At 44.6% G+C, this 12,332-nt stretch overlaps 1 protein-coding gene across 10 annotated transcripts in view; it reads left to right on the top strand.

Annotated features, from left to right (window-relative positions):
• The window catches only part of LOC105490806 (WD repeat domain 37), a 121,683-nt gene that overhangs the window by 66,996 nt on the left and 42,355 nt on the right, over window positions 1–12,332 (top strand). For 5 of the 10 annotated variants that reach the window (XM_011756705.3, XM_011756707.2, XM_011756704.2 and 2 more), the window contains 3 exons: window positions 1,472–1,606; window positions 2,140–2,254; window positions 6,321–9,253. In XM_011756705.3, coding sequence (XP_011755007.2) covers window positions 1,472–1,606; window positions 2,140–2,254; window positions 6,321–6,452 — 382 coding nt within the window. In that variant the 3' untranslated portion in view covers window positions 6,453–9,253. Of the gene's footprint in view, window positions 1–1,471; window positions 1,607–2,139; window positions 2,255–6,320; window positions 9,254–12,332 lie in introns of those variants that run through there. The other 5 variants (XR_011608400.1, XM_011756711.3, XM_071070549.1 and 2 more) reach the window with 2 other exon arrangements.

Below are 12,332 nucleotides of genomic sequence, written 5' to 3'. Positions count from 1 at the left end.
CATCTCTTCTTGTTTTTATGGTACTTTTCATCTTTAGGGTGTGTCTCCCATCTTAGCTGTTTCAGGGCCTCTTTGGTTTCTTGAGCCCCTCTCCCTGAGGGCCACATATTTCAACACATTTGAATTAAAAAGAAAACTATTATTTTGGATTTATATAAGCAGGTTCCAAGAGTGGTTGTGATGTTGAATTTTTCTCCTCAAACTTTTTAAGATAAAAATTGTGTTTAAATATATACATAATATAAAACTTACCATTTTAACTGTTTTTATGTGTGTATTTCAGTGGCATTAAATCAATTCACATTGTTGTACAACCACCAGCACTATTTCCCGTGCTTTTTCATTATCTCAAATGGAAACTCTGCACTCGTGAAACTATTCTTGCCTGTCCTCCAGACTCCTAGAACCTGTGTTCTACTTCCTGTGTCTATGAATTTGCCTAGTCCAGGGATCTTAGATGTGCCTGTGAAACTATTCATGCCTGTCCCCCAGACCCCGAGAACCTGTGTTCTACTTCCTGTGTCTATGAATTTGCCTAGTCCAGGGATCTTAGATGTGCCTGTGAAACTATTCTTGCCTGTCCCCCAGACCCCGAGAACCTCTGTTCTACTTCCCGTGTCTATGAATTTGCCTAGTCCAGGGATCTTAGATGTGCCTGTGAAACTATTCATGCCTGTCCCCCAGACCCCGAGAACCTGTGTTCTACTTCCTGTGTCTATGAATTTGCCTAGTCCAGGGATCTTAGATGTGCCTGTGAAACTATTCTTGCCTGTCCCTCAGACCCCGAGAACCTCTGTTCTACTTCCCGTGTCTATGAATTTGCCTAGTCCAGGGATCTTAGATGGGGGGATTCTTGAAAGTTCATTCATGTCGTAGCTTGTGTTAGAGTTTCTTTTTTACGACTGAATAATATTCCATTGTGTGTACACGCCACATTAAATCCATCTGCTGATGGATATGTGGGTTGTTTGCATCTCTTTGGCCGTTGTCAGTAATGCTACTGTGAATGCTGGTGTGTGGAGCTTCTTGGCTGTTGGTGTATCTTCTTTGGGAAAATGTTGTTCCAAGTTCTTTGTCTGTGTTTGAATTGTTGAGTTGTCAGAATGTTTTTCTCTAACTCCTGTGTTATGATTACATTGATTGAGAGTGTTGTTGGAATGGATTTTTTTAAATTCTCTGCCATAGACCTGGATGTGTAGACATTTGGGCATGTTCTGTTTGTTCCGTTGCCTGGAGATGTGGAATAGAGTAGAATGGACTGTGTGTTTCTAATCCACTGGGAAGAAATCAGGTGTCCTTTTCTTGCACTGGTGGAGAGGCTTTGGGAGGCGGGAGCAGTTTGCAGAGGAGACAGCTGTGAGTTTGCGCTTCTCTGACCTCCTTCCCACCCACTTGGTCAGGGTTGTGTGTGGGGTGTGGTGTCGCGTCCTGCACCTGCTGTTGTGTCTGACCCTGTGCCCTCTGCTTGTAGCACTGTGACCTCTGCTGTGTTCACCGTGGGAGACAACGTGGTTTCAGGCAGCGATGACCGCACGGTGAAAGTCTGGGACTTGAAAAATATGAGATCCCCTATTGCAACTATTCGCACGGACTCTGCCATTAACAGGTAACGTCAAACTGTTGGTTAAGTAAGTGGCGTAGTCTGGTGGGAAAGGATTTATTGTGATTTCATGTTTTATTCATGGAGGTTTAATTGATAGAACCCTGGGAACAATGGTTAGGTTCCTTTGTCCTCTAATGCAGTTTCAGTATTCCATGAAAACTTAAACTAACTGAGCCTAAAACCAGGTAGGATCGGTGAGATTTGTAAGAATGAGAATGACCCATTTGTGGCAGACGTGCAGGGCTTCTCTTGACTTCTTGTGAGGGTTAGTCTTGTGTCTAGGTGGGTCTGGTTCTACCATTGAGCAGTGTGTGTGTGTGTATTGTGTGTGTGTGCATGGGGTCTGTGTGATCTTGTAGCTACGTGTGAGTAACTTGGTCTCTTTTGAATACCGTAAGCAGGTGGCACACGCAGTGTGTTAATGTAGTTAGCCTTGAAATGTGAATAATATGGAACCTCCTGCCTCATTATCTGTAAATTCAAAAACTTATACAGTGTCACTGTTTTATACACAACCCACTTTTACCTCTTTGCAGGATCAATGTATGTGTCGGCCAAAAAATCATAGCCCTCCCCCATGACAACCGACAAGTGAGACTGTTTGATATGTCAGGAGTGCGCCTGGCACGGCTTCCCCGGAGCAGCCGACAGGTAACAGCACGGTCGGTGTGCATACGCAGGGCATGGTGGAGGAGGACGGGTAGAGATATTTTACGTTCTTATTTGTTACTAAGTCTTTGCATGCTAAGTTTTCGTTGGAAATACTTGAGCTGTATTTAGAGTTCATAAAATTTAAAGTTGAAGTAGAGTTGTACACCCGAGTTATTCCACACCTACCTCAGTGTTCTTTTTTTTTTTTTTTTTTTTTGAGATGGAGTTTTGCTCTTGTTGCCCAGGCTGGAGTGCGGTGGCGTGATCTCACTGCAACCTCTGTCTCGCGGGTTCAAGCAATTCTTATGCCTCAGCTTCCCCAGTAGCTGAGATTACAGGCATGTGCCACCATACCTGGCTAATTTTGTACTTCTGGTAGAGATGGGGTTTCTCCAAGTTGATCAGGCTGGTCTCAAACTCCTGACCTCAGGTGATCTGCCTGCCTCAGCTTCCCAAAGTGCTAGGATTATAGGCATGAGCCACCGCACCCAGCCCAGTGTTCTTAATACCATGGTCAGTTTTTAAGTTTAAAAATAAACAAAACATGCAGTTCCTCTGTTTCACAGCCATGCGGAACGAGCCCTTTGGTGCACGTGTTAGTGGTGGCAGCTCTGTAGGGAAGCAGTTTTAGATGTCTGCAGTTGTGTCTGTACGGACTGGAAGTGTTGAGTGGGCATTGTGGCCAGGCAGAAGCCAGGTTGGTTGTAGACTGGGGAGTCTTTAAGGTGGGATCTCTTCCACCTCCAGCCAGAAAAACACGTTTCTATGGCAGGCTCTTGCGACAGGAAAAAATCTATTTAAATGTCAGTTTCTTGTTAGTGAAGGGTTGCTCCTTGCTAACTTTGGAAGACAGCGGAGGGAGTTTCTTGCTATGTGCTGTTCAGCCCACCTGTCCTGGTTGCCTGGAAGGCGCAAAGAGAATCGAGACTCCGCGGCACCCGCACAGATGTAGAGGCCCAGGGGGCCTGGGGGCCAGTGTTCAAATTCCCTTGCGACTCTGATGAGCTCTGCAGTCGGGCTTTGCTGTAGTGTGGGCGGCATTTGCTGTTGGCTTTCCCCTGGGAGGTCACAGGGGCAGCTGCGATGCACAGAAACTCCCCGTGGTCAAGGCAGCGTCTCCCCAGCCTTGTGTGTAATGGGACCCCTCATAGAGGATCCTTCTTTCCTGTCTTTTGATCTTGTTGGGGTACTGTCTGGATACCTGTGTGAGTAAATGGATTTGTTCCCCAAGGCCTCCTGTGGCTGCCCAGGGCCGCACATGCCTGCAGGCCACTCCGGTGGCCCCCTCAGTGCCTCTGTGGCTCAGTCTGGAGACCAGCTCGTGGCTCATGGGCTGCAGCTGCTCTGCGGGGTGTGAGCCTCAGAAACTGCAGGCAGGCTGGGTGATCCGGGAGGCACGTGCGAAAGTGGGGGCTCTCTCAGCGCAGCAACACCTTTTCTTCAAGTGGCACAGACTTTCTGGAACTGACCTTCACTGAGACCGGGTGTCTCTTCAGTCCCCTTCACAGCGTGAGAGTGTACTGTTTGAAGTCAATTATTGATGTTTTTACTCCTTGATACACATCAAAATAGTGGAGTAGAAAAATTTCATGAAATTAGAGTGACTAAAATATGCTTCACAACCCTTAACACAGCCATAAATTGCTTGTCCTGGGGAATCTTTTCATGTTTTGTTAACAGCTGAGTATCACTTATGTGTCCTCTCAGCTGCATCTTAGACATAGTAGAATGTTGTCTTTTCAACATGCCTGTGTGAATTGTAAAATTTCTGTGCAGCATGTGAAGTTTGCATTTTGAAGCACAAATTCATGAGAACTATTTGTTTATGACTATGAATTACGACTTTATTACTTTGAGAGTATTTTCCCTCAGAGAAATGGAATTCTGAATGGTTCTTTGTGGCCCTAATTCTGTGTAGACAGTTTTCTTTTCAGTTATCTGTGAACATTCAACTTTGTTGACATTGTAGGATTCTGTTGTGCCTGGGTTTATTCCCTCCTAAAGTGGTATGTGAAATAGATTTATTTATTTTTTATTTTTTAATTATACTTTAAGTTCTAGGGTACATATGCACAACGTGCAGGTTTGTTACATATGTATACATGTGCCATGTTGGTGTGCTGCACCCATTAACTTGTGAAATAGATTTATTTTTAAGATTAATGAATGTGATTTAACTTTATTTAGAACTTGTAACACCTCTTCAGATAAATAAATGTGGTTTTCAGTGTCGCAGAACCCTGCTGGAAATCACCGACTTGTTCCTACTTCTTCAGCTGACCGACTTGGAAGAGAGAAAACAAAACACTTATTTGAGCCTTTAAGTAGTGGAGTGAAAGGAACTGATTGAAAATATTTCCCTGTAGTGCTGGAGTAGGTGTCACTTCCCAGCCTGAGTTTTGGGAAAGCGAGCTTAGTGGAGAGTCAGGAGGTCCAGGGTCAGGGTTCCTGTGAAGAGCAGGCTCATGGGGCGCGAGGGTCACTGCGTGAGGGTCTCTGTGATGTGGAGACTCACGGGGCGCGAGGGTCCCTATGAAGTGAGGGCTCATGGGGTGTGAGGGTCCCTGCATGAGGGCCTCTGTGAAGTGGAGGCTCACAGAGCGTGAGGGTCCCCGCGAAGTGGAGGCCCACGGGGCTCAAGGGTCCCCGCGAAGTGGAGGCTCACGGAGCATGAGGGTCCCCGCGAAGTGGAGGCCCACTGGGCCCCGTGCTGAGTGTCCTGGAGCAGCACATCATGTGCACTGGGGCTGCCACGATGGCATGGGACATCTTCGGGGTGCATCTGCTTCCTGGGTGGCAATGCTGTGGGCGCACGAGAGATGGAAATCCCATGGGAGCTCTGCCGGGGTGAAAGCCTGGCTGGCTTTCTTCTGGAAGCTCTTTGTCTTTGGCACTTCTGCAGCAAATGCCTTGAGTTTCACTGTGAAGAGCTCTTGCCCACAGCCTTGGTTTTACTGCCAGTTAATGGATGCATTGCTGCTTCCTTTTTTGTGCCTTTTGTAAGCCTTTGTTATGTGGTCTTTCTTACAATTATTTTATTTTTCTGGCCTTTTGTGATTCTCTCTCCAGATGTATAAATAGCTATTGTGGTTCTCTCTCCAGATGTATAAATAGCATATTTATATGTGAATATTTTGCAGGAAAATTTTATGCCATTCTTTGGGTGTTTCTTAATCTGTCAGCTTTACTTAATACTGACTCACTCTTGTACCTTATGCTGTAATAGCAATGTATCAGAGCTGTTGTGTAATTTAGAAAATGCAGATGGGTCCTAAGGCACTGCTTACAGACATTCTAAGTGTTGGCTAAGAGCCTGCATCTGCTACCTACATACACACCGATATGTTATTGCTCTGTCACATATTTTGCAGTAACTTTTCCAACATGCTGATATTTAACTGGAATTGCTGAAGATGGCAGGAATCTACCTAAAAGGCCATTTATTTATCCTTGTTTTATATGACACCAAATGTATTTTTCCAGTTCATTACCGAAGCCAGTTATTTGTTAAAATCCTATTTGAAGTATTTGAGTGAATATCATTTAATTTACCCCTAAATATCTCCTAGCCTCATTTATTCAAAATTTTCACATTGATCATTAGTTTATTTTGTCTGACTGTAATCTTACTCGTATTTTCTTAAAGAAGGAGTCATACAGTGGTTTTGGGGCAGGTTCCACCAACCTTTGTGCTCACCGGCATCTTGGCCTCACTCGTCCTGGCCTGGCTGCACGTCCTGGCGGCTCTGCCGGGCTCGGCGATCCGTGCTCGGCGGTCAGTGCTCAGTGGTCCATGCTCTATGATCCATGGGGTGCTCGGTGGTCTGTGTTCGGCAGTGGTTGGTGCTCGGCAGTCCGTGATCCATGGTCCATGCTTGGTGGTCCATGATCCATGGTCCATGCTTGGCGGTGCGTGCTACGCAGTCCTTGGGACTAATCCTGGGCACCATGTTATTTTCTTGTAACTTTCTTACTTTGAGTGATGTGGTTATTCATTTCGCTGAGGTCTTATAAATCTTACTTTCGGGAATAATGCACTGATTTTGGTTTGTTTGATCGTCACTAGGGTCACAGGAGAATGGTGTGCTGCTCGGCATGGAGTGAAGACCACCCCGTGTGCAATCTGTTCACCTGTGGGTTTGACCGGCAAGCCATTGGTTGGAACATCAACATCCCTGCATTGCTACAAGAAAAATAAGGGCACCGGCAGTCCTTAGTTTCACTCTTCGCCAGCACAGACCTTTGATGGGTGCAGGCTTTTCTGCATATTAATCAGCCATTTTGTGAGAGTTTGACCCTGGGAAGGGTGCTTTGTATATGTTCTTTTCACATAGTGCCCAGCTTGCATGAAATGTACAGAGAAATGTGTGGTCGTATTTTTTACTTTTGTCTTGTATATGTGTGTGTATTGGGTCCTCTGGGCAGTAGAGGCGAAGCTCACCTCCCATGTAGCACATGAAATGCTTGTGAGTTGTTGACATTGGACAGGTGAACAGTAGGGCATTACATTTGTGTGAATTACATGTGAACCTCTGTATTACGTTGCGGCGTCAGCAGTCCTGCGTTCCCTGAAGTAACTGTATGTATCTGCCTGTGCTGGGAAGACTGTGGGGCTGCCTGTGTTGGCTGGTGACCAGCAGGATCGCTCTGGGAGTTTGTGTTTACCTCGCGTGAAGTTCAGCACGTGCTGTCGTGTAGTTAGCTTCCACTCTGATTTCTGTTACAGTTCTGCAAAGGTAACCTGGAGTTGAGAAGTTAAAAAAAAGCATGGGATGTTGGATTTGCACCATTTGGAGTTTCTTTAGGAAAGAAAAGTTTTCTGCTTTTTTATAGAAAATCATTTCAATCTCCTGAGCTCTCATCCTAGCAAATTTTGAAATAGGATTCTAATCACCGATTTCAAATATTAAGCAAAATGTAAAGCACTTTAATTTATAGCTATGGTTATAAACAGGCTTTAGATGTTTCAAATGACTTGTCCATTGAATGTGACGACCTTGATAAGAGGCCCTGCCGCCTGCACACAGAGCCCAGTTAATTCTCCGCACCTCGGTCGTGTGCTTCCGAATGGGCTCACTCCCGTGGTGGTGTTTGAGAGCCAACAACACTACCTCAGAGACGGGTCTTTGGGAAACTTTGGGTCTCACTGTTGCCTGGCTGGAGCACTTTGGTTTATAGCTGGAATACTGAGTTCAGTTCAGAAGGCAGGAAAGACAGTCACACCGACGTGTCCTGAAGGTGTAGGCTCTCCACTTAGGCGCACAAGCTGATGGCCGCAGCCAGCAGGCCCCGGTGACGAGACACTTCCAGCCCCCATGGTGGGGACGCCTCTCAGTGCCAGTCCCGCTACTGCTGAGGTAGCCTGGTGTTCTTGCCTTCTTGGAAAATACTGCTCACCTGGTATCTGTATGTTAATGTTTCTTGCTGAGTTACAGTTTTGATAAAGAGGCTCTCATTTCTTGCCTCTTGTATTTTCAGTCCTTTCAATATGTCCACCTGGAGGCTCACCACTTGGAGAGACAGAGGAAGGTAATATTTGCAGCTGTCATGTGACACCCCCAGGTCTTTGTGTTTTGCCCCGTTTTATGGTGAGGTAGGAGGGAACCCATCTGGTGACTGGTAGATGCAGGTGCATTAGGACGTGGGACTTTTGGACCCGTCCTTTGGTGCAGCTCGCCAGGGCTGAGAGGCACCTCCCTACTTGGGTCTTCAGGAGCTGGCCCGAGGAACTTTGAATCTAAGTCATCTAGAATGACTCTGAAATGACTGACAGCCTGGGGCCCAAGAATAACTGATAACGACCTCAGATGGATCTGACGTGGCTGAGGGACAAACAGCAAATATTTCAGTCATTTGATTTTACAGATAAAAAATGTGTTGTATTTTTGTCCGACATTGTTTCCTGACTGCACTGTTCTGAGAACGGAGCCTACCTGGTCCCTCTGGTTGATTAGACTCTCAGGTTTCAGCTCCTGCTGTCCTGAGCGAACTTGCCTGATGCAGGGCTGTGCTGTGTCCAGATGTTGCTGGGGCCTCGCTTTTCTCTTGGCCGGAGGTCCAATTCCCAGAGCCTCCCGCACTGCACATGCAAAGGTCTGAGCCCAGGGCAGCTTCTGGGGCCACTGCACAGGCCGCCTGCTTGGGTTCCTCGGGGTTTAATTTGAAAGTCTGGGTGTTTTAGGATGATGGTTAGGAACATTGAAAAATGGCTGCAAATAGCCAAATCCAGATCTCTGCCAGATTAAACATTTTTGAGGCTTTTAAAAATCAATATTCCTAGTGGTCATTGAGTTCCAGGCACACTGGTGCCCTTCACTGCCACAGCTGCTCACCTTCTCCAGCGAACTGGAGGGACCTCAGAAACTGGATTCCTGCACGTCCTTCGGGGCGCAGCCCTGCGGTGCTCAGGCACAGCTCTCAGGAGCGGGGGCGCCTTGCTGTTCGCTGCTGTGTCATCTTCTAATGTGAGCTCATCCACTGCTGCGTGTGTTAATCAGGAGTCACAGACAAGATTGGGGATGGTGCGTGTATGTGCGTGTGCATGTGTGTGTGGCTAAATTAAGTCATACTGTCAACCACATGTGATCTCGTGTGAAACAGTGTTTGGAAGTGGGAACAGGTTTGTCCTGTATGCTGATGTGTCCAGAATTTCATTTAATGATAGACAGAAAATGTGTGGTTACTGAAAAGTGTGTATCAATACAGGATTTCTTAACAGCCATGCTGTTGGGCAAAACAACTCTTTTTCAACCACTGCTCATCAGTTTCAGTAGAGACAAAAACTCTGTACATATTTTGGAATCTGAAGAATCCTCTATAAATCATTTGTTACTTAAATCTGTGAAAAACATGTTTCTTTGGAGGAAAATGTATGCATTTATAAGTGTTCTGTGGAATCAGTTTTTATTGTATTGATATAATTGTCTCTAAGTGTTGAGTGTCTTCATTGCAATATGAAATTCATTAAAATGTCCATGTTCCATAATTATTATTATAAAAGCTTTGTGTTATTGGGAGTCTTTTATTATTTTTACAGTTTTTCATGTTTTGCTTTGGTGAAACATTGTGAATGACTATATAAATATCACGATGACCTAGAAATTGAACAAATATAATACTGGTCACTCGAAAAATTTTCAGGCTTAAAAAATCAGTTGTGTTTTCTATCTATCTCTTATGTTAACATTCAACAATATATAATTATGCTGCTTCATCCCTCATCAGGACCCTGAAAACTTTCAAAAGGGTTAACAGTTTGACACAATTTTTGGTAAAGTTCCTCAGTACAAAAAAATGCTCATACTGTTCTCATTGCAGTAAGCTTGTTTGAAAGTTAAAAAACAAAAAAAAAAAAACAAAAAAAAAGTTACAGAAAGTGGTGCCATTTTCTGTGGGAGAATGCAAACCAGATTGGGAGTGGCTCCTGGAGGCTCCTGGTGCATGGCCATGTCCGACCCACGCGTGGAGGCTGAGACTGTGGCTGAGGCCATGCCTGAAGCTGAGGCCGAGGCTGAGACCAGGGCTGGTGCTGTGGCTGTGGCTGAGGCTGAGGCCTAGGCTGGGCGCCTGGGGCTGGGGCTGAGGCGGAGGCGGAGGCCTTGGCTGAGGCTTTGGCCGAGGCTGAGACCAGGGCTGTGGCTGTGGTGGTGGCCGTGGCTGAGGCTGAGGCCGAGACTGCTGTGCTCTCAGCAGGTGGAGAGTCTGGGAGGATTCTTGCTTGAGCAGATAGTGGCTCCTTCACACTGGCAAGGCCACTGCCTAAGCTGCATTAGTGCTGGGAGTATCTTCACACCCAGAAAGGCAGACCATTTCTCCACTGGTTACTTAACTTTCCTACCTTCCTCCTTAAATAGCCTGTGATTATTGTCTAAATTTCATAATGTTACATCTTCAGTGAATTTAAAAGTTCATGCTCTATTAATATCAAGAATCCTGATAGAAACGCTTACACATTGCTGTGATTTCACCAAAACGCCAGGGCACTGGTCTCCCTTACTATCCATAGGTTTACTGTTTTTCCCTAATAACTTAGAATTTTAAAAATTATGCTAAAATTTGGGAACACCTGAATTTATTATATGTAACATATACAGTTCATCTTATAGTGGGAAGAAGCTGAAAATGAAATTAGCTAAAAGTCTTGTGTGACTTTATTAAAAAAATTTTCTTTTGAGATGGTGTCTCACTGTGTTGTCTAGGCTGGTCTCGAACTTCTAAGCTCAAGCAATTGCTCACCTTTGCCTCCCAAAGTGCTAGGATTACTGGCTTGAGCCATCACACCTGGCCAAAAGCCTTGTGTAATGTAAAATTAATTTTAGTAGAATATCTTTCATTAAGCAGCTTTTGGTCAAAATGAAAATGAATTAAGCAGGTCTTTGGAGACGCAGGAGCTCTGTGTGGAAACCAAGCGAGAGTTTCCTGAGGCCTCTTGATTTGTGGGCCGAGTGGAGAATGGTGAGGAACTGCTTTGGGTATCTGGTCAAGGAGGCTTCTCTGAGGTTGGTCAAGGCATCAGGAGGTGGCGGGGAGAGTTCTTAGTGAGCAGAGCGCCATATGCAAAAACAAGGTGAGCTTGGCACACTTCAGGTGTGCCTACCTCACACCAAACAAAAATCAATTCCAGCATTAACTGTTAAATTTTAAAGGAGAAATCAAAATTAATTTTTAAAATAATTTTAGATTTATTAAAGTTCTTTAAAAATGCATTAAGCATACTAAAAAAGATGGATGAATTTGACTACATTAAAATTAAAAGATTCTGTTCATATAAGACACCTTTAAGGTGAAATGATAAACCACAAGTGGTAGTTGCAACATATAATTCACAAAGGACTACTATCCAGGATAGTGAACAAAATAAGATTTTACATGTCTATAGGAGAATTGGAAATTGAACAGCAGACCTGAATAAGTATGTCACAAAAGAGAAAATATGAGTAGCCAATAGCAAAATATAGAAATTGAGAACATGAAAATTAAGGCCAAAATGAAATGCCATTTGACAGTCATTAGATTGGAGGGAAAATCTGTGGAGCACATATAGACTACTGAAACTTTGCACCCTGTTGGTTGGGGCCTAAAGTAGTACAGCAACTTTGGAAACACAGCAAATCTGGCTGTGTGCATACCTCTGTGCCCAGCACACTAGGTGTGTGTTTAGAACACAGTTGATTACACTGTAATGTCTAGAGCATTTGCATTAGGATCATCTTGAGTGTTTGTTAAAATGGAGACTTCTGGGTCTCCAGAAGCTACTGACTCAGAATCTCTGTGGAAGGGTGACCTGCCTTTTATAATAAACTTGCTCTCATGTGGGATTCTACTGTCCAGTTTGAGAACCACTGTTCTAAAGAACTTGCACATGTGCTGGGGGACTGTGCAGGGTGATAGCACCAAACTAAAAACAACCCAAACATATACATGGGTAAACTGGCAAATCTACACTGAGGTAGCACAGAGCGGTAAAATTGGAGACCACCATGCTACATGCAATCCTTGATCTTAGGAACATAATTTGGAATGAAATCATAGGCACTGAAGACCACAGACATATGAAACCATTTTCATAAAGTACAAAAACAAAACAAAACCACATCTGCCTGTCCATCTATCTAATCCATGGTCACATATTTTGGGGGCAGAGGGTGGGACTGGGAAGAGCTCAGAATTGGCAGTGTTTGGTTCTTGATTTGGATGGTGGGAACATGTCTTTTTTTTTTTTTTTTTTTTTTTGAGACAGTGTCTCACTATGTCACCAGGCTGGAGTGCACCAGCTCAATGACGGCTCACTGCAGCCTTGACTTCCTGGGTTCAATCGATCCTCCCACATCAGCCTCCTTAGTAACTGGAACTACAGATGCATGCCACCACACCTGGGTAATTTTTGTATGTTTTTGTAGAGACAGGGTTTTGCCATGTTGCTCAGGCTGGTCTTGAACTCCTGGGCTCAAGCAATCTGGGTATTCATACTTTATAATACTTTACAATTAGAAGGAATTTTTTATACTTCAGTGTACCTAATATTATATAATTCAAAGAGTAATATAAGAAATTCTAAAGAGAAAGTGTGTGTTATTCC

Source organism: Macaca nemestrina, chromosome 9 (genome assembly GCF_043159975.1).
Source record: "Macaca nemestrina isolate mMacNem1 chromosome 9, mMacNem.hap1, whole genome shotgun sequence".
NCBI classification, from domain to species: Eukaryota; Metazoa; Chordata; class Mammalia; order Primates; family Cercopithecidae; genus Macaca; species Macaca nemestrina.
This window is presented reverse-complemented; position numbering and strand designations above follow the sequence as displayed.